The sequence below is a fragment of the Emydura macquarii genome, unplaced genomic scaffold (genome assembly GCF_026122565.2).
Source record: "Emydura macquarii macquarii isolate MOO-44397 ecotype Brisbane River unplaced genomic scaffold, CSIRO-AGI_Emac_v2 contig_629, whole genome shotgun sequence".
NCBI classification, from domain to species: Eukaryota; Metazoa; Chordata; order Testudines; family Chelidae; genus Emydura; species Emydura macquarii.
This window is the reverse complement of record NW_027130766.1, coordinates 8,270,861-8,292,946: the sequence shown is the minus strand read 5'-3', so window position 1 is coordinate 8,292,946 and position 22,086 is coordinate 8,270,861. Positions and strand designations below refer to the sequence as shown.

The following is a 22,086-nucleotide window of genomic DNA, read 5'->3' as shown; positions in this document are numbered from 1 at the left end:
GAGGGTTTTCTGGTTATTTAGGCATGATTGTCCCTGAATCTTTCCAGATCATTCCATAAGGAGTCAGCAAATCTAACTGAAGCGTGTGCACTTGATTTAACACACGTTATCCTGTCCTTGTGCCCAACACACCTCAATACCGACAGAGGTGCACAATCAAACAATGAGGGGGAGCCTGATACTGCCAATTTAAAAATGAGGGCACTTTTACCATGAATGAGGATTAATGGACCTGTGATGTGTTTATAATTAGGGCATGGACATGAAAAACGCATTACGGACCACGAAATTGGCCCTTCTCTATGAAATCTGATCTCCCCTATGCTGCTGGGAGAGCCCCAGCCGGGAGCTCCTAGCTGCTAGTCCTGGCCGGGATGGGGTGCTCCGAGCAGGACAGGGGAAATCAGACTCACCTCCCTGATGCCTTCAGAGCTAGAAGCGAGGGTGGCAATCCTGTCACACCCCCCCCCAACAGGTTTGCAACCCTCCCACACCCCCATTTTGGGTTGGGAACCCCATGGTTACAACACTGAAATTTCAGATGAAAACGTCTGAAATTGTGAAATTGAACTATTTTCAAATCCTATTGCTGTGAAATTGACTAGAATGGACCTGAATTTGGTAGGGCCCTATTTATAAGGTAGTCCTCCAGAGGGGACTGAATTGTTACTGTTGCTTTGTATTATGTTGTTACTATCTCCATGGGAAGCCATGTTCTAAACTTCAACCTTCAGGTGCATTTGTTTTTCTCAATTCTGGGAATTAATAATCTCTGCTTGTGTAACAGAAACATGTAGTAACACAGATGAGGCCACACCTGCAGAAAGTGATAATCCATGATCCTGTGGGTAATGTGATGACTGAAAATGAGAAAACTAAGGTAAGAACCGAGTGCCTCACCCTGAGTGCATAAGGGTCCAGCTTTAATGACTGGCTTGGTGAGGTCCCAGACTGACTCTGAGTGGGTCACTTTCTTATGAGCTGGCACGGATTTTATTTCTGTCTCTTTCTCTGTAGTAACCAACGATCTTCTTCTCTATGATTTTAACAGGATTGCTGCTTCATGCCGCACAATATACCTTCAGCCACTACAGTCTGCTGATCTCAGAGCATGAAAAATCAAGCTAAACACCAAGAGACAGATCCTCAGCTAGTGTAAATCAGCCTAGCTCCATTGAAGCTGATTTACACCACCTGAGGATCTCCCCAAAAGACTGAAATGAGAATGTAACCCTCGAATTAGCTTACAGTAAACAGACATTAGGGATAAACTTGCCAAAAATTTGGGGACCTGATTTTTTTCCCTTTCTATTAATGGGGCCAGCATAAGTTAGTGGATGAGAGACATCCCCAGTATGATTCCTGGGCTATTAATTCCGATACATTGCACTGAAAATTGCTTCACATTGTATTGTAGGAAATGTTGCGTTCATTCAAGAGAGTGCAATTTGTTTAAGGTTCTGTGGAGGCACAAAGCACACAGGTGTAGAGGGCAAAGCATTCTTCTGCAGTGACCTCAAAGAGAGGTAATTTATGCTGGCTCTATGTCCAACATTTGTAGGGAACTGAAGATGACAGAGAGATACAAACACATAAATAGTTAAAAATTATTACTAAAAATGTTAAGGGAAAGTTTAGAGAACCAATGAAACTTCAAACAAGGTGAGCTGATCTGGATAAAATCAGAGTCTGGTCAAATATCCTCATAGAATACCAGATAAGCCTTTTCTGAGGAAACTCCCCCTTCTAAACAACTTGGTTAATTAAAAAAGATCTCTGTGACTCATCTTGCTTTTGACAAGAAATACAGGACACAAAATACCACAAGGAAATCTGCTCATGTAGTATTTCAAATATGTATTATATTAATAGAAATAATAAAAATAATAATAGTAAAACTAAGGCAGTATGGGAATTCTTGTATGAAAATCCATTTTCTCCCTGTGTCCAGATGAAAATAATTTCTGTTGAATTTAAAGATAAGCATACACAATTCTGAGTAAAAATCCAAACAAACTAGTGAACTTGAAATTTGCACATTATCAAAACAAACCCCAAAGGACACTGCTCTTTTACAACTGGTGCACTGAATAGGCAATTTCAGGTGCACATAAGAAGACTTCTAAAAGCTTGTTTAATAGTGCCTAAAGAGAAGTTTATGCACTCTGTAATTAATTCTAATAGCCCATTATCTATGAACCTATGCTCAGTGATACAGAAGAGTGGCTGGCTGCAGGGAATATCTTTTGACTGGAATGTAGCCTTTTGAGTGAATTGCCCTGATTGAACTAATACAATGGTGCACCAGAGGCACTTCAAATCATGTAAATCTAGTTTTTCCTATAATATTTATGATCTCAGGTCAAACCTCTCCCACAGCCTGATGGCAGAGAGCCCACCACGAGTTGAAGTTTCACTCTGCCTTTCATTGTCCAAGACACAAATTGGTGGGAAACCATAATAATCTCAGACACAGAGAAAATACTTTCAGGTGGAAATTTGACATTTAACCAACATTTTACATTTGTCTTTGTGGTTAATTCCACAATAGCATAAGTCTATCCTCGTTTTTAATGAGTGCAGAGCCACGCTCTTTAAGGAATTCCAGGCAGCTGGACTTGTGGGCAGAGGCACATTAAACAACTGAAGTTATTTGCTAAACAGAAGGCAGATTTTAGGGTTTAACAAACCAACTATAAAGAGACCTTAAAGAGGATAATCTCTTCAGAGGTTCCCAGATACATCCAAGTCTGAACTATAGTTAATGTAGCCAGACAATTCAGAAAGGCATCTATATTGTGATATGGTTGGGTGTTTGACTTGCACTCCAGTTCGCATATATAAAAAAATGCTTCAAAATTCTTCCAGGAACAATCTTCTAGGTATACAGAGAGCTATTAGAATTATTAGAAATGCCACCCCCCTACCTTGTACTTGTGTTAACAGATTGGTCAAGTGAACATCATGGCTGCAGTATGCCTTATCCCCCAGTTAATCAGCTGCTATGAGAACAAAGATGTGAAGAGACATTCTTGCTTCAGAGCTGCTTGTTCTCACCTACCTGTATATTTGTATAATGTCTTGCACAATGGGCACATGATCCAGAATGGTACTACCAGAATACAAATAAATAAATAATATGGCACATACATGGCACTTTGTATCCTCAAAATTTTTTACAACCATTAGCTAATCAAATCTGTGCTAGCTCTCCTCACATGCAGTGTTAGCAAGCATCCCTCCTTGCTTATTTCTCTTTCCTCTGTGTCCTCATAGGCTTTTTTAGTTTCTGCTTATTTTAGGTGCCCAAAATCCCAAGAATATTCAATGGGACATGGGCTCCTTACTCTCTTAGGCTCTTCTTCAAAATCCCAGCCTAAAAGTATTTTTCCAGCTCTACATTTCTATGGTTTTATATTACACACAAAATATGATAAAAGAATGTTATTAAGGTTGCAAAATCAAGCACTCAAAGATTATGAAATACTAGAATTCAGGTTTCCTGTACACCTTAATTCAGACCCCTTGTGCGTGTGCATTATGATACGATCTTTAATTACATAGTCACGTTATTTTTTGCACAGGACTCCTGCCTGATTCAGTCAAGGGCCACCTCTGCCAAATTTCAAGTGCCTCATCCAAACCATGGAAGTGCTAGTATTTTAGAACTCTTTAAAGAAATGACTGCCATAATTTTTTAACATGGGCAATGTTTTTCCCTAGCTTCATTCTTGGAAACAGCTGAACTATTTCTGTTTGGCAAAGTAATAAGCAACTGTAAATAGGTCTTATAATGGGAAGCATCAGGCAACCTTAATAATAGGCAGTGCTACCGGTCCTAGGGAGCCAAAGAAGTCATCATCAAACCGTTCTGGACAAGAAAAATTTGCGGCTGCTTCTGATCCTACGTGACTATGTGTTCCTGTCAGTGCCATGCCCAGATCCACTCAGTGAGGTTGTAGTCTGTCTCCTAACAGATGAATGTGCAATTAGCTTGCAATTAACAAAGAAATGCAACTAATGGGATGGGAGGAAGGTAGAGGGTAGAAGAGAAGAACAGCCCCAGAGGCCACTTCCATCAAACTCAGATTTTTATATTTTGGGCTCCTGTTCTAAAATGACTCATGGCAGGTTTATAATTGACATGTGAAACGTGCAAAATGTTTGTTGAGTTTCCTGCAGTCCAGGAAAGGTTTAATCCAATTGGTTCTGGAGTCCCCACCCAAATAGGTTTTGCTTCTTGATTCTTGCTGAAACCTGACTTCTTGAACAAATCGACATGTTTGTTTCTGAAGTTTGACTCCTAATAAGTCTCCAGCCTCAGCACATCCGTGCTAGTATTTACGCAGAAGATGAAAGATTATACAAGATGTATAAGAAAAATTCAGGGACTCGTTTTTCACTGATCAATGAACTAGATCTTTTCTTTCCACATGATTTTTAATCATTCTGCATGCAAACCCATTTTAGAAAGACATTAACCACATTAATGCAACCTAGGTATTTTTTAGAGTGCAGCAGCAGAGCCTACAGGGGCAGTTTGAGCGCAGCACATTAGAGTTCTTTAAAGTCATACCCCTCTAATGCACTTTGCTTCGCCATGTAGACAAACCCTAAGTCCCATTAACTTTCAGTGGGAGTTAGGAACTTAACGTGCTTAGATGCTTTTGAAAATCCCACTAGTCACATCTTTAGACAACTAAATACCTTTGAAAATCTGGCCATTCATGCTCAAACTGACCACTGATCAGTTTCTGGCCCTGTAGAGCACAGTGTGAAACTGTATTGCATCAGTTTAACCTGCCCTGAAATGTCTTGATATGATACAGCCTGAATTCTCCCACTGCAATTAATGATAATTTCACATCTCTCGCTATTCTAGGTACTTATCTGGTCCCTATTATCACAGGTTCTGAGAGCCTCATAATCTTTAATGTACTTCTCCTCACAACACTCCTGTGCAATAGGGAAGTGCCATTATAGCAAAGATATGCTCAGTGACATGCCCCAAGGTCAAACAGGAAGTGTGTGGTGCAGCAGAGAATTCACCCTAAGTCTTACAAGTCTTGGGTGTGTGTCTTAACCACTGGACCATCCTTCCTTTTCTGAACTGTAAGAACTAGATCCCCGGATAAAATGGGATGATTGTCATAAAATGCTATTCTTGTAATTTTCTCTGAAATAGACCTTTATACAGCATCTCTCTGTCTCTAATCTCATTCTGTCTGTTCAGAGTATCTATGCACCCATTTGTATAAAGTACTAGATCTACCAGCCCTTCTATCTGAAGTATTTGGCTCTTTCACATTCTTTCACCCAGTCACAATCCTCCTAATTTATCAAAATTCTTTTTACTTCTTTCTTATTGGCTGCATAGTAATTTTGGGAAGGTTACAATATTGCAGATTGCTGTCTAATCTAAAATATGTCCTTTCTTACAATGGAAAAAATGATATTTAGATCTGGAAGTTGTCCTTCTTAGTTAGGACTATGAAATAGTGCAGGGAGATAAAAAGAGCAGAGATTGCTTCATTCCCTATGGTGACAGAGTTTATGTGCTTCATGCTCTACAACAGTGAGAGGTAACACATTCAAATCCAGCAGAGACAGAGAGACAGTATATTTTTCAACTTGAAAATCATGATCTTGAAAAATGTTTCTTCCCAGGTTATTAACAGTTGTGTGTATGTATTAGAACCTGCCTTTGACACACTTAAACATTCTTGTCTTTGAATTTGTTGGCACTTACATGGAGTAGGCAAACACTCTGGGGATTTGCAGGTGAATGATTAATGATGGGATATGCTGAGATATGCAAACAAGAAACCCTAAGGATTAGACTTTATACAGACATTTGCCAAATGCCTAGTCACTTCAGAAAGCTTCAGAGTAGTTCCTTTTACTGTGGGTTATTTACACAAAGAGATTGAAAGGAAAAAAATGAAGGCGAATTTGAGTCTGAATCCTAGAGAATCAGTGTACCATGCCTCACCTCTGACCCTCAGTGTGCAAACTGTAGTTGACAGCAAATGATGGGATAGGGAACTGCTCCTCTTTGGAGCAACAGTAAGGTGGTCTGTACAACATTCCCCCTTCCCCTACCACTCAGGAGCATGGCTCACAACCCTCTGTGTGGCTGCTACGGTCACAGGCTCCATTCTCACTCATCTCTATTGTAATGGCAGGATTTGTAGTAAGATGAATTTGCAGATAAGATGAAATGGTTTTATCTAATAATCAGTCTGTAATGAATGAATTAGTTAAGGGAGAGGAAGGCACCTTGTCTAACAGAGAGTGATGACTGTTGCTTGAGTAACAGAGAAGAAACCTGAGATAAAAGATGAAAAACTGATAAGTCTAGATGACCGTTGCCCTGAATGGGAGCAAGCCCTCACTAACAGGCCAGGGCAGCCATAGGGTTAATGAACAGGAAGAAAGGTGAAGATACAAAATATACAGAGACAATTCAAAGGGCATATTTTCACTAAATGAGATAGAATTGGATGGCAGAATTATCAGAAGGGACAAAGATTGAAAAAGATTTCAAAGATAAAACTAGGGAGTTAAGGATCTTGCCCTATTTGATTAATTATCTGGAAGCAAATCTGGTGGAGATGCAGGAGGCTGGAGTATATGGTAGTATCACTCCGTGTTGAGAAAAACACCGGTTTATGAAAATCATAAAAATGAAGAATTATACATCACAGAAAAAGCAGCAGATGATTGGTGAGTGCAGGGTAAAGATTTGCTAAGATTCTCAAAGTTCAGTAGGTAACTGACTACAGTGAATAAGATGAATTTAAATCACTGGAGTAGAAGAAAAATCAGGGCAGAATGCTGAAGCAGCCTCTAACTTGTGTTATGAACTCCCTTTGGTGGATTCTCTTTTGGTTTCTAATCTCTTTCTTTTTTGTGATGGGAAAGAAGCAAAGGCCCAGGCCTGGGAAGCATTTTTCCATGCATTTAGGTACAGTAAATCCACTGGATAAACTGAGCTGCAGCTGTGAGCACAGCCAGGCTCGGGGAGTGCTGGAAAAAGCGAATATATGTGGCCATCAAAGTAAAAGAGATAGGTATAGATAAAATCTCACAACCTAAATGGAATTTTAGACTCTACTCTCACTGTGGCATCCAGAAGCTTTAAGGATGAGCACAGTAAAGGTACAACTATACTGGGAAATTTTAGAAGTATTTTGCTGCAGTGATGTAAGCTGTAGTGTAGACATGGCGCAATGGTTAGTCCCAATGGCCTGAGCCAGATCTAACCTCACTACAGTACATTATTACTATTCTTCTGTTGTGTAATATGGGCAATTAATGTCTGTATTTGAGAACCTCTCAGTGAGTCAAGAATCCAGGAGGGTTGTCAGAGCATGACCTTGATGATGATGATACATTTTATACTGCACCATAAATGTGCATGTTGCTTTACAGTCAAATAAAAGACAATGTCCATTTCCAATCACTTAAAGACATCAAAGGTGAGGGCTGATTCCAAATACTGAAGGGGAGATTCTTCACTGCATGACAGGTTGGGTTCCTGACCCTGAGCTGCAGCCAGTTTTCCACTGGTGGAGAGTTCTCCTGCACCAAAGGAATTCTCCCTGAGCCATCTCCAGACATTTTAAGTCCACTTTCTAGCACATAAGCATAATTAATCAAAAGTGGACTTAACAGGAAAGAGAATCTAGTCCCAAAGAGTACAGGGACAGGAGACAGCAAGTTACAACATGTGGTTGCTTTGGTTAGTGCATCTTGTTATTATTTGGATTTGTTTGTTTTTGCTTCATCATTTTTAAAAAGGCTTTATATTTTAAATCCTAAGACTATGGAAAGTTTGTTATTTGTCAATGGCCTGATTTCTCCATAGGATGCGGTGTCTGGCATGATAGGGGATGCAGAGTGGCATGGCTATCCTGCTGTTCCACTGAACATGTAGGTGGAGAAGGTAGGTAACTGAGGGAACTCCCTCATGAAGCTTCATCACTGGGCAATGACAGACCCACATCTCTAATGCCACTTTACGTTATAATTACACACTTTAGCATTCACAATAACCATATGATACAATAAAATTGCTGGAGCCACAAATGGCTTTTCTTCTCTGTTCATGCAGACACTGTAACATGTTGAGATGAACATTTCACCTCCTAAGAAAACTTGTATCCGTTACCTGTTGGACGGGTTTTTCCTGCCTTGGGCTGAGCAGGACATTCAGATCTTTGGAAAGAAACTCTATATCTTCTGCAGGCAAAACTGTCATCTGTGTTTCTTTCTAAAGGCTGTATTTTTATATTACAAACTTGGGACAGCTGTGTGAACACAGCTGCACATACTGAGAGAAAGACATTCACTTGTGGTGCCTCTAGAGCAGGGGTTCCCAGACTTTTTACTAAAGTAGCCCACCAACTGTCTTTTTTTGCAATCCAGCATTACACACATGCACTCTCCACCCTGACACTGCAACATAATCCTGACCCAATGGGGAGAGGAGGCCATGGGAGGTGGAGCTCGAGGACAAGCCTGCCCTGCACTCATGCCACAGCGGTGGCTCCTGCCCTGCAGGGCTGGTCCCAGCTCTCCTGTCTGAGTTTTGTGATGTGGTGCACAGAGCACAGTATCACTCAGGTTTATGTAAAATGTTTTTGTAAAATGTGGCTGCGGTGTTGTCCGTCAGCATCTGCACCACTCTGCCTGTCAGGAATCAGAGGAACACCTTGCACGCTAGGCGAATGGCCCTCAACTCCTTCACGTTGATGTGCAGGCGCCTCTCCTCCCCTGACCAGAACCCCTGAGTGCCTAGGTTGGTGCTGATGTGGGCTCCCCATCCTACATCCGAAGCATCAGAAATTAGGGTGACTGACGGGACCAGCTCCCTGAACGGAACGCCCTTCATTACTGCGCTGGGGTCCCGCCACAGTTTAGGGAGGCTAGGACTGGCGGGAGAACTGTGACCACCCGGTCCAATGGGTGTCTGCTTGGCACATATACCGAGGCCAACCATGCCTGGAGTGGTCTGAGCCTCAAGCAAGCTAGTCTCACTATGTACGTGTAGGCCACCATATGGCCTAACAGCTGTAGGCAGTGCCTCGCTGTTGTGGTGGGGCATTGGTGCAGCTGGGAGTTGATAGAAACAATCGCCTCGAAAGGTGGCTGAGGCAGGAAGGCTCTGGCCTGGGAAGCGTCCAGGGTGGCCCCAATGAATTCTATGCATTGCACTGGGGTTAGTGTGGACTTCTGCTCGTTTATGAGCAGTCCCAGCCTACTGCACGTGGAGCAAGTGAGGGTCACGCTTTCTTGCACTTGGGACTTGGACCTGCCCCTGATCAGCCAATCGTCCAAGTAAGGAAAAATTTTCACCCCCTTTCTTCTCAGGTGGGCAGCCACTACCTCCATGCACTTGGTGAACACTCTTGGAGCCAAAGACAGGCCAAAGGGCAGGGTTGTGAACTGGTAGTGGGAGCCAGCCACCGTGAAACAGAGAAAATGCCTGTGGCTGGGGAGGATAGACACATGAAAGTATGCGTCCTTGAGGTCTAGGGCGGCATACCAGTCTCACGGATCCAGGTAGGGGATTATGGAGGCTAGGGAGATCATGCGAAACCTGAGTCATTTGACATATTTGTTTAGACGACGCAGGTCTAATATGGGTCTCAGACCCCCCTTCGGCTTGAGGATAAGGAAGTACCTCGAATAGAACCCCTTCCCCCTTCTGTCTTGAGGGACCATTTCCACCGCTCCTATGTTGAGGAGGGTATCCACTTCCTGCAAGAGGAGTTGCTCGTGAGAAGGGTCCCTGAAGGGGGACGTAGGGGAAGGGTTGTTGGGGGGAGGGAGATGTAAACTGTAGGGCATAGCCCCTTGAGACTATCCCAAGAACCCAACGGTCCGAATGATTTTGGCCCATTTGGGGTAGAAGGGCGCTAGCCGGTTGAGAAAGGGGCGGGATGGATCCAGGAGAGCAGTCGGGGTACCACCCTAGGGCACACCATCAAAATTGTCTCCTCCGGTTGCCCATTCCCCTGGGGGGCCCCTGCTAGGGGGCTGAGGATGAGCTGGGAGGCTGATTTCTCCTTCTAAACCCCCTATTCCTGACCCTATTCCTATAGGGTTGAAAAGGCCTGGGCGGAGGCCTTGGCTGCTGCTGCGCCTGGGGCCATGACTGATGCCTGGAAGCCTGGGGAGTGTCCAGGCCCAGGGAGTAAAGCGTGGCCCTGGAGTCCTTCAGACCTTGCAGCTTCGCATCGGTCTAGTTGGAGAATAGGGCCGATCCATCAAAGGGGAAGTCCTGAATCGACTGCTGCACCTCCTGGGACAGGCCCGAGGATTGCAGCCATAAGCACCTTCTCATGGAGATGGCAGAGGCTATGGCCCTGCCTGCCGAGTCAGCAGCATCACAGGACGTCTGGAGCGCTGCCCTAGCCACCATGGTTCCTTCCTCCACGATGGTGTTAAGTCTGCGGCTTGGTCCAGGGGCAGGGTCTCAGCGAACCGCCTGAGGGAGTCCCACAAGTTGAATTTATATCTACCCAAGAGGGTCTGATGGTTGGCAATCATGAACTGCAGGCTTACCATGGAATAAACCTTTCTCCCAAACAAGTCCAGCTTTTTATTGTCTTTGTTCTTGGGAGTGGACCGTGGCTGACCTTGCCTGTCTCACTGGTTGGCTGCGTCTACCACCAGGGTTCCTGGGGTGGGGTGAGTGAACAGATACTCAAGCCCTTCAGCTGGGACATAATACTTTTTCTCTGCCACCTCTGACCTAGGGGACACCGAGGAAGGGGTTTGCCACGCTGCCTTTACGATCTTAAGGACCCTTTCATGGATTGGTAGGGCCACTCTTATTGGGGCAGCTGCTGCCAGCACATTCACCAAGGGAAAGTCATGCCTGACCAACCTGATTGCTTTCTATGACGAGGTGACTGGCTCTGTGGATGTGGGGAAAGCGGTGGATGTGATATACCTTGACTTTAGCAAAGCTTTTGATACGGTCTCTCACAGTATTCTTATCAGCAATTTAAAGAAGTATGGGTTGGATGAATGGACTATAAAATGGATCGAGAACAGGCTAGAGCATAGGGCTCAACGAGTAGTGATCAATGGCTCCATGTCTAGCTGGCAGCTGGTCACAAGCAGAGTGCCCCAGGGGTCGGTCCTGGGGCCGGTTTTGTTCAACATCTTCATTAATGATCTGGAGGATGGGGTAGATTGCACCCTCAGCAAGTTTGCAGAGGACACTAAGCTGGGGGGAGTGGTAGATACCCTGGAAGGTAGGGATAGGATCCAGAAGGACCTAAACAAACTGGAGGATTGGGCCAAAAGAAATCTGATGAGGTTCAACAAGGACAAGTGCAGAGTCCTGCACTTAGGACGGAAGAATTCCATACATAGCTACAGACTGGGGACCGACGAGCTAGGCAGCAGTTCTGCAGAAAAGGACCTGGGGGGTAACAGTGGATAAGAAGCTGGATAGGAGTCAGCAGTGTGCCCTGGTTGCCAAGAAGGCTAATAGCATATTGGGCTGCATTAGGAGGAGGAGCATTGCCAGCAGATCACAGGAAGTGATTATTCCCCTCTATTAGGCATTGGTGTGGCCGCATTTGGAGTATTGTGTCCAGTTTTGGGCCCCCCACTACAAAAAGGATGTGGAGAAGTTGGAGAGCGTCCAGCGGAGGGCAACAAAAATTATTAGGGGGCTGGAGCACAAGACTTATGAGGAGAGGCTGAGGGAACTAGGCTCGTTTAGTCTGCACAAGAGAAGAATGAGGGGGGATTTGATAGCAGCCTTTAACTACCTGAAAGGGGGTTCCAGGGAGGATGGAGATAGTGGCAGATGACAGAACAAGGAGCAATGGTCTCAAGTTGCAGTTGGGGAGGTCTAGGTTGGACATTAGGAAAAAGTTTTTCACTAGGAGGGTGGTGAAGCACTGGAATGGGTTACCTAGGGAGGTGGTGGAATCTCCATCTTTAGAGGTTTTTAAGATGTGGCTTGACAAAGCCCTGGCTGGGATGATTTAGCTGGGGTTGGTCCTGCTTTGAGCAGGGGGTTGGACTAGATGACCTCCTGAGGTCCCTTCCAACTTTAATATTCTATGATTCTATGACTAAAGAGGCTATCTTCGGCCTCTTCTAACTCCTTTACCTCCAGCCCCAAGTTGGAGGCCACCCTCTTGAGCAGCTCCTGGTGCACCCTGAAATCCTCCAGTGGCGCCGAGTGGTCCCAGGAGACTGCCTCGTCCGGAGAGGAGGAAGAGGACTTTGGAGGTGTGTCTTGTGGGTGCTCCCCCTCCTGACGAAGGGTTGCACCTGTGAGGGTCTCTCCATGGGGTCCGACTCCTCATCCGAGGAGTGGTCCCTATGGGCCTTCTCCTGTGCCAGAGGCACGGACTGCACCCCTGATGACAGGATGGAGTGGGGCCCTGGCCCCATTTGGATACCCCATGGGGCCCAATAAGGCCATTGTTGCAGCCATTGACCCTGGGGCCAACCCGGGGCTGACTGTGCCACAGGTTGTGACACTTTGTGGGGGCGTCAGCTCTTCCAATGACTGTCCCCACTGGGAGACCCCTAGCCACTGGACCAGCGGTCCTGCATCCTCGATCCCGGGTGCCCTTCTGTGCCGGGGACCACGCTCCCGACGCCTCTGACCTGGAGGACGATGAGGACTGCCTCCGTTGCCGTGAGCAGTGCTGACAAATGTAGGTGCGCTCCGAAGAACTAGAGGAACCGAAGCGTCGTCTCGGTACCGATGACTTCCAGTGCCGCTTGTCTTGCGGCCCCGCAGACTCCTTCAGTGACCAAGGTCGGCGCCACTCCGAACTCCTCAGTGCCGAGCCGGACTATGGCAACCGGGTTCTGCGTCATGGACTGTGTGGTGCCGTGTCCTCAGATGGCGACCGAGTTCTGCGCCACCTCAGTGCAGGCGAACTTCTCGGTGCTGGGGATCTGGAGCAGGAGTTGTCCGAGTGCCGCCTGGCAGACCTCGACCGGTGCCACCTCCTGGCAGGCACTGCCTCTGGTGCCGGGGATTGACGTTCGCGCCGAGAGGGGGACTCCATGTCCTGAGTTGAAGCAGGCCAGCTCGACACTGCTGACCTGGAGCAACTGCTGGGCAAGCGTCTCTGCTCTACCCCCGCAATTTTCAGTGGTGCAGATCCTGTCTCACCCCTGAAAATACTGCAGAATAAGTCGTGAGGTGTTTGTGATGCTCACAATAATAGTGCAGAGCTGAGCGGGCTCCATTTCTCTCAGGCAATGGCGTGCGTGTGGCAGAGAGTGAAAAGTTTGAAAAAAATGGCGCGAAAAGGAGATTGTTTGTTTGTTTGTTTGGACTGGGACAAGAAGCGGGGGGCGGGGAGGGAGTATGTTGCATCATGGGAGGATGACAACCTTCCCAAAAGCACCTGCAGCTAGTTGCACTGTGGGATAGCTACTCACAGTGCACTGCTTTGATTGTCGACCCAAGCATGGATAGTGGGGACACAATCCCCCGATGCCATGAGCATGGTGTGATCACGCTCCTCTGACTTCTAAAATTCGGTGGGTGAAAGTTGATTTAAAATAAATCAACTTCACTCCACAGTGTAGACATACCTGAGTGAAAGGACGAGTTTATAATCATGCACTTGTCACTGTGCTGCTCATATAGAAATGTTCTGAGAGTGAAGGTTAAAGAATTATTTGAATTGGGGCTATGAAAATAAATCAAACCATGGTCCATTGAATGGGACTGTCATATTATGAACAGAAACAGATCTTTTCATGTAAGCCATTTCCATCATCAAACCCTTTGTCTGGCTGTACTCCTAAAATAACTGACAGCAAAGAACCAGTGTTTGAGAATTTTTTCTTTTGAAAAAAGAAAGATTTTATAGGGGAAATAATAAAAAAGTTAGGCAAGTGTGGGAATCCATTTTTCCAAAGTTCACTCCTCACAGTGCTGTTTGTCATCTGGACTTCTTTTATACAAAGTTATATTAACAGCCACTACCTGCATTACTATTGCTATAAAACTCCTTTTCTGACATTACCTGTGGAAAGTCTTCACAATGGAGACATTGTACAGTGCAGAAAGGATGTGTGCTTAGGGGTCTTTTGTTTCAGTATAACTAAACTATCATTCTAAATTCACAAATGTCTCTTTGATCAGAGAGCAACATTCTGTGAATCATACCTTATGTCTGAAGAGGAAGAGAAGAAAGAAAAAAAGAAATCTGGTATGTCTGAAAGTATTTGGAAAAGAAACACAGCCCACTTCATATCAGCTGACCAATAAGAAGAATTTCAGTGTTGGCAAAAGGCTTATGGGACTTCCACAGGGCTTACATATCATGTTCTATGGACAACTCCCATTGTCACAGGCATAAAAGACGCCAGGTGGGAGAAAGAATCTTTCAGTCTTGGTTCAAAGTCACAAGCTGTGTGAATTGTGCTTGGAGTTGGATCCTTGATATCTACTCACCATGTATGCTTTCAGGCCCAAGCAAGTAACCTCTTCTGGGATAGGTAATCTTAGTGGTTCCTCAGTCAGTCGTGCTGTTGGTTCCTTCAGGGCTCCAAGTATCCATGGAGGATCTGGTGGCAGAGGTATCTCTGTCTCTACTGCTCGGTTTGTCTCTTCTGGGGTAGGAGGTGGCCTGGGTGGTGGATATGGTGGTGGTTTGTACAGTGGTTTTGATAGTGACTTTGGTGGTGGTGATGGCCTCCTTTCTGGAAATGAAAAGTCAACCATGCAGAACCTGAATGACCGCCTGGCATCCTACCTGAATAAAGTACGTGCTTTGGAGGAGGCAAATTCTGAGCTAGAAATTAAAATCCAAGACTGGTCCCAGAAACAAGGACCAGGACCAGCCTATGACTACAGTCCTTATTACAATACTATTGAAGATCTTCGAGACAAGGTAGGTTTTCAAGTTCGTTAAAAAGCATCTAAGGATAGACCCAAATGTTTGTTAAATGTACTGTTATTAGCAGATAAGAAATTAAAACAGCCAAAAGGAATGGTAGATTATGGGAGCTATAGAAGAGTGATGTGAGTATGTAGTGAATCAGAAGGGATGGACAATGACAATGTCAAAAATGAAACATAACTGCTATTAAAACTGTTAGCTAACAAAGTGTGCACAAGTGTCACCTTTAACAGTCAATGGCGAAATGATTTAAGGGCCCCACTAACCCACACATATCCACAAATAAATGTGCTCAATGCCCCTGAAAACAGTAGTAAAATCCTTACATTTTTCTCAATTAATTCTGCACGGTTACTGTACTAAATTTAGCCTTGGTGTAAGTGGATGCAACTCCTACTGAAGTCAATGAGAGTCGGGTCAATTTGTTTTTGGAATGAATTTGGTATGCCAAAAAAAAAAAAGTCATCCTTCAGTTTAAATTTTGTCAAACTACTGTTGGTATCTGTCTATCTCTGCAGACACCTACAGATCATATACTTTTGTTTAAACCTCTGGACAGCCAGTATGTGCAGTGCTTTAACAGTTATCAGAGACAATAACTAATCTCTGAGTTGATATTTACAGTTAAATAAGAACTTACCAAATACAGGGGTTTGCAAATGTTAATTGAAGCACTTCAGAATTTTAACACATGAAACTGAAATTATTTTAACTCTTTTTATTTCATCTACTAAGCTTGGACTTTGAAGAAGAAAGTGTTTAAATATATTAAAGAAAAAAGAAGCAGCAGACATTAACTAAATGAAGTGCATACAAATCTTATACCTGTATATAAATACAGGATTTATTATGCCTCAGCAAACTCATTAGTGCACGATACCAGATTGTTTATGAGTGGTACACACCCTAGAAGACATACATGATAGTTGACTGAACTATGTAAACACTTAGTCTCATTAGAAAACCTAAAGTTTACTTTTCAGATCATAGCATGGAGTTCATGACCCCACCCACACAGTTCCCTTTCCTTTGGGTTTAACTCGCTCACACTGTACTTATTTCAGATATCAAGCGCCTAAAAAGATGAGCTGGAATTAGGTTTTCTCTTTTGAGATTTCCTGTGCTCTTGCTCCTTATTCCTAACTCTTAAGGATGAGCAGCTCCAACTGCTTTCCCAGTTGGAGGTGATATTTTGCAGTTGACCTATTGATTTCTGACAGTCATAGAATTTAAGACCAGAAGAGAGAACCAGATCATCTAGTGTGACCTTCTTTAAATCACAAGCTACCAACACTACCCATACATTAAACTCAACAACTGAAATTAGAGCAAAGTATTACAGCCCACAGGTGACTATACTATTATGTGCCACAGGCAGAGAACCAGATAGACTAATGCCCATGACCCTGCAATGGCAGGGAAATGATAAAGTGAGATATATCCAGATCATCCTGGCAAGTGATCTGCACACACTGTGGAGGAAAGTGAAAACCCGCCAAGGTCTCCGCCAATCTGAACTAGGGGAAAATTCCTTCCTAATCCCACATAAGGTGGCTCATGAAAAATGAAATTTGTCAGGTAAGGTACACGGGGAAATTTTTAAGTAAACAAAACTCTCTGTATGACTGTTCATGATGTGTTACAGGAATCTCTCAGCATTCTGGAGCCAGGAACTTGCTGTATGATTAGGCTAGGAGATAAAATACATTCAAACACCATACAAAAGTGATACAGAATTGTTATATATTATTATATATATTTCATTATAGAGTTATATAAAAAGGCATCATTTGTTTTTATTTATATATAAGTAATATAAAATCTCTGGTCAGAGCAAACACAGGTAAGCCTACTGAGCAGAATTTCTGGCCAGGAAGGCTCTACAGACTTCCTTTGCTCAGCACCTCAGTCCCAAATTGTTTCTCAGGCTCACTCCTACATCATCATCTCTGGCCTACTACTCTGCTAAAGTTCTCTCTCTTTATACAGAGCAAACTGGTCTATCTCCCTATGGCTCTTTAATATGGTGGTAGGGCTAACTCTGACGATGTCTGTGGAATTCAACGAGCCTGCCCAGAGGAGGAGTCATTTCCTGGTCTACATGCTATATCTCAGAAACTGATGGGCAGATCCTTATTGGTAGATCACCAAAAGAAAGGGTCAAATCCATTCCTGGTGTAGCTCCACAGCCTTGAGTCGAATTACTTCAGAGATTAATTTGGTCCAGTATGTTAACTGAAGACTCTACTGCCCTTGATCAAAGAGAGACAGGCCTACTCTAGGAATAAAACAAAAAGACCTGAAAAATAAGTTACTCAACTTTAAGGACCCTATACACTGCCAGAACACTGTAAAGGTATCTTGGTGTAAATGAGAACCAGTACAAAAGTATGCATCTGACGAAGTGGGTTGCAGCCCACGAAAGCTTATGCCTGCAGAAATTTATTAGTCTTTAAAGTGCTACAGGACTCTCATTGTTTCTACAAAAGTATTGGTTCTCATTTACACCAAAATCCCTTTACAGTGTTCTGATATATATATATTTACACACACACACCCCCCATATTATACACTGTATTACACCCATAGTTTCATTATAATTTAATCAGAATTTGTGAAGTCTTTTATCCCGGATTGTAATGAATGGAGATATATAGTTATTTCAGCCCAGACTGTGACTCATTCTGTTTTACTTTGTTTTTTCCAGATCCTTGCTGCCACCATTGACAACTCTAAGATTGTTCTGCAGATTGATAATGCCAGGCTGGCCGCTGATGACTTCAAAACCAAGTGAGTAAATCCCTTTATGGCAAGGGGATACTGAAAGGCAGGCAGATATTAATGTCATTATCATTTGGGAAAGCAAAAGGAATGTCACTAGAAGCCCATGCATTAAAACTAATATAGTCCCGCCACTACCAATTTATGTTTCTATGCACTTGGTGCAAGCATCTCACATGAACAGACACAGGTTTCCCAGACATCTTTCATATACAGTACATATGTAATTGATATAATTATTTCACATAATGAAAACACATGGGGAAAAGTTTAAAATTGGACATTTTTGTTAATAAAACATGTGGTCTGTAAGTGGATATAAGCAATATATAGTAAGGGTTTCTCCGTGTACTTGACTTAATCAACTAACCTTAATGGTTGGGTGGACCTCCTCCTATATGTTAGTGGACAGCAGTCTATAAAAATCACGACACAATTCAGCAAAGTGAATAATGGCTACAATAATGAGGATGTTGAGAATAGCTCTGCACTTTGCAGAGCTATACAAGGAGCTGTATAAGGATTAGAAAAATTGTAACATAGCATGCTACAAGGTGAATTTATAGAGTGCAGAGGGAATATCATACAACAATTGCCTGCACACTGTCTGGCTCTAAGTAATATAATTAAATTCTATACATTAAATTAGACCTCTGCTGTATACGTCACATAAGTTATATTGCTCATTCATTATTCATTATTACAAATATAGGGTGTTTTATATGATAAAGAAAACTAAAGTAAAATGCAAATGGTAATAAATACTATTTGCCCCTTGTTCTAGATTTCAATAACTCTTGGCTTTGTTCTCTTTTTGTTTGCTTTTTTTTTTGAAGATATGAAACAGAGCAGGCCTTGCGCATGAGTGTTGAGGCTGACATCAATGGCCTGCGTAGAGTCCTGGATGAGCTGACTCTGGCCAGAACTGACCTAGAGATGCAGATAGAAAGCCTGAAGGAGGAGCTGGCTTACCTCAAGAAGAACCACGAGGAGGTAAAAAAACTGAAAACATTCATTTGAAAATAGCAGTAAAAATAGACCACTGATATGCATGAGGGAATCTGAAATTTCTCAGGCTTTCCAGTAGACTATAAAAAGCCTCTTTATAGATTGGGTAAATAAAGCCTCCCACCTGCAAATATTTCAGAACGGTCAATCACAGGTCAGTCTTTGAGGAGAGTGGGTGAATTCAAGAGAGATCAATAGTGTCTTTAACTAATGCTTGTGTCTTTCTCCGCAATGTTACTATAGGAGATGAATGCCGTGGGTGGGCAAACAGGTGGCCAAGTCAGTGTTGAGGTTGATGCTCCTCCAGGTATTGATCTGACCAACATCCTGGCTGATGTGAGAGACCAATATGAAGTCATTGCTGAGAAGCACAGGAAGGATGCTGAAACCTGGTTCAACAGCAAGGTAAAAAAAAAAATAATAATATAAGACAGAAGAAAAGAATTTCAAAATTCTTGTAAAAAAGGGCTCTTGTAGCCCTCCGAGATCTTCAGGAAACTGCACTCCATTTTTCAAATATTTTTCCTGCTTCAGACTGAAGAGCTGAACCTAGAAGTAGCCACCAATACTGAACAGCTGCAGACCAGCAAGACTGAAATCACAGATCTGCGACGCACCCTCCAAGGCCTGGAGATAGAGCTTCAGTCCCAGCTTAGCATGGTATGTGGCAATTTTTCTCAAGATTTGCACTTTATAAATACATGCTATGGGAGGTAAGTGACCCCTAACCAAGGGTGTTTCCTTCCTAAAGAACAATCCTGTATTTGCTGAAAGCCTTTGAATTATTTGTTTTCCAAATTCTCTGTTCTCAGAAAGCTGCCTTGGAAGGCACTTTGGCAGACACTGAGAATCGCTATGGTGCTCAGCTGGCACAGATCCAGAGCCTGATTGGCAACATTGAGGCACAGCTGACTGACCTTCGAGCTGATATGGAGCGGCAGAATAGTGACTACAAGATGCTCATGGACATCAAGACCCGGCTGGAGCAGGAGATTGCCACTTACCGCCAGCTGCTGGAAGGCCAAGACTCCTAGTATGTAACTATGTATGTAGAGGAAAGAAGTATAACACATAAGTAAAGTAATTAAGGTAGTAACTGGACGTTAGTTATACGGTGTCTTAATAACACAATTTTATTAGTGTTGTTTTATAAAATATAGAGATTACCTCCAAATGCCCACCGCCGATTCTTTTGTTGTAGGCATGATGGTAGAAGTGAATCTTAAGGAAGGATTTGAATGCAGACCCACTTATCTAGCTAATTTCAAACAGCAGTGTATGTGTGGCATCAAAGGGAAAACATTTCTCATAGTCTGGAACAAGAAAAATCATTTGGGTTAGACAGATTTTATATTTCTCATATTTAATGTATTCCCTTGCCAGAATCCTCTTCTGCCACTTCTGTCCTTTTCTGACACAGAAGAGTCAGTAGAGGAGCCAGCAAAGAAATAAGCTTTTCTTGTCTAGTGCTGAAAAGGAGCCTGATAGAGAGACTTTACTTTCTCATTTCTTCCTCTCATCCAGTGCTTGATATTTGTGATCTTTCTTTGCTATACCTATTTTCTCTTTGTGCCACGGATGTTTGGAACCCTTTATGGGACTGCTGGTAAGGATTCTTTCTCCTTATGGGAACCTTTAAAAGGCAGAGTATTTTTAATTTATAAAAAGAAGAATCTATTGATGAGTTGTATCTATCATGCAGTCTGTATAATTGCATTGCTCCCGGTCATGGATAGAATTAAAAAAATGCATGCCATTCAGTCTAGTTAGAAATTTTTAACAGATTACAGCTCCTTGCTAGGGATCTTTAGATAGTCACAGCAAGATACTAGAGGTGGGAAAAAGTATCTAAAACTACGTCACAGTAAATGGCTATATAAGCTGCCAAGCACATAGTCATTCCTATGGGTGAAAGGACTAAGAAGAAATTCAAGACTGACCAGGTCAGAGCCATTATGCACACATTTAAGGAGAATTTGCTGTGAATGTTCTTAGGCCAGCAGTATCTTGCAAAATACAGTAGAAGTGATACATGCTTCTATTTCAATGTGATTAAAAAGAAAAATTCTGGGAGAGGGAACTGAGAGTTGAGATTGGAGCTAAACTTATCTCTCCACCCACTGAAGCTGGTTTTCACATGTGCAACATGCTAGAATAATCATTGTTCTTTATCTCCTTATTTACTGTAGGCTCTCAAAGCAGCAGCAAAAGAGACAAGGTGGCTGATGGAAAGAACTACTGAAGAGACTCAGACCATCTTATGCTCCAAGAATAAAAACATTAGACAAGCAGGATTCAGTACAAAAGGATGCCATCACAAACAGACAGAAGTGTTTTGAGATATTCACTTTTAAGAAATTCTTGATCACACAACATTCAAGTTAGAATAGGGCCATTTATTAATGATGAATTTATGAACTGGGTTAACTGTTCCTGCATTTCCAATTCTCTTTTAGTAGTGTCTTTGCTGTTTCTACCGTCTAATAAAATAATCTGATTTATGCAAACTTCAATTCTGTCTGGTTATTGTGATATACTGAATAGATATTATTATGAATAATAATGGCTGTGGCAAACTGAAGAGGACTATTAATGAAGTCTAAAGCTCTCTTGGTAAAAACACAGTGGAAGAATAAAGCATATCAAAATGAAGTGAGGTCCAACAGAAACATATAGGATCCCTCAAGGTGGGAAAGTTATGTAAGATTTTTTCATGCACTATATATTCTAACATATTTATCCTCAAACTAAAAGATACATTTCTACTTCGTACCCTGTTAAGTGGCAAATCCATATCCAATCTCAGCAAACCTTCAGTCTCTGAATATTTACAACAACATAACCGTGCCAATGTAAAGAGCCTGATCCTTCTAACATACTGAGCACCTTCTGCAAGATATGAGCACCCTGAACTTCCATTGAGCTCAACAGGAGTTGAGCAGACCGAGCACATTAAAGGGAGTGCTAGCATCTTGCAGGATCAGACCCAAAGTTAATTAAATAGTATTAGTTTCCAATGCCTAACAGCAAAAGCTTTCCAGTTTCCCAGACAGGAGAGAAAGATTGGCCCATTATATGCCATACTGCATGCTTGGTGAGTTGGTCCTGATACTTGGTTGTTCTACAGCATTAGCAGCCATCAAAATAGTGATGTGGTAACCTTATTGCTATCATTAAGGCTCATTGATTTCTGCAAATAGCAACCAGCATAAGCCATGATATGTTCTAACCAATTTGGCTTTGTAGCCTATAATTTTGGAGCCTTTAAACTGGGACCTAGCTTTAGTTTTGAAGGCTATTCCATACCATAAAGACTTTAACTGATACAGCATTATAAGTGCAACAAGATATAGGGATCTGAGAAGTATCAGTCAGTGACAAACATGGA

The 22,086-nt window shown here is 42.9% G+C and overlaps 1 protein-coding gene across 1 annotated transcript; it reads left to right on the top strand.

Annotated features, from left to right (window-relative positions):
- The first annotated feature begins 14,462 nt into the window (after positions 1-14,462).
- On the top strand, positions 14,463-21,253 carry LOC137148476 (keratin, type I cytoskeletal 19-like). Its single transcript, XM_067541309.1, has 7 exons — positions 14,463-14,900; positions 17,617-17,699; positions 18,527-18,683; positions 18,942-19,103; positions 19,233-19,358; positions 19,511-19,743; positions 20,888-21,253. Exons 1-6 carry the CDS (start codon positions 14,463-14,465, stop codon positions 19,730-19,732), a joined length of 1,188 nt encoding a protein of 395 aa, XP_067397410.1. The 3' UTR covers positions 19,733-19,743; positions 20,888-21,253.
- The last annotated feature ends 833 nt before the right edge of the window (positions 21,254-22,086 follow it).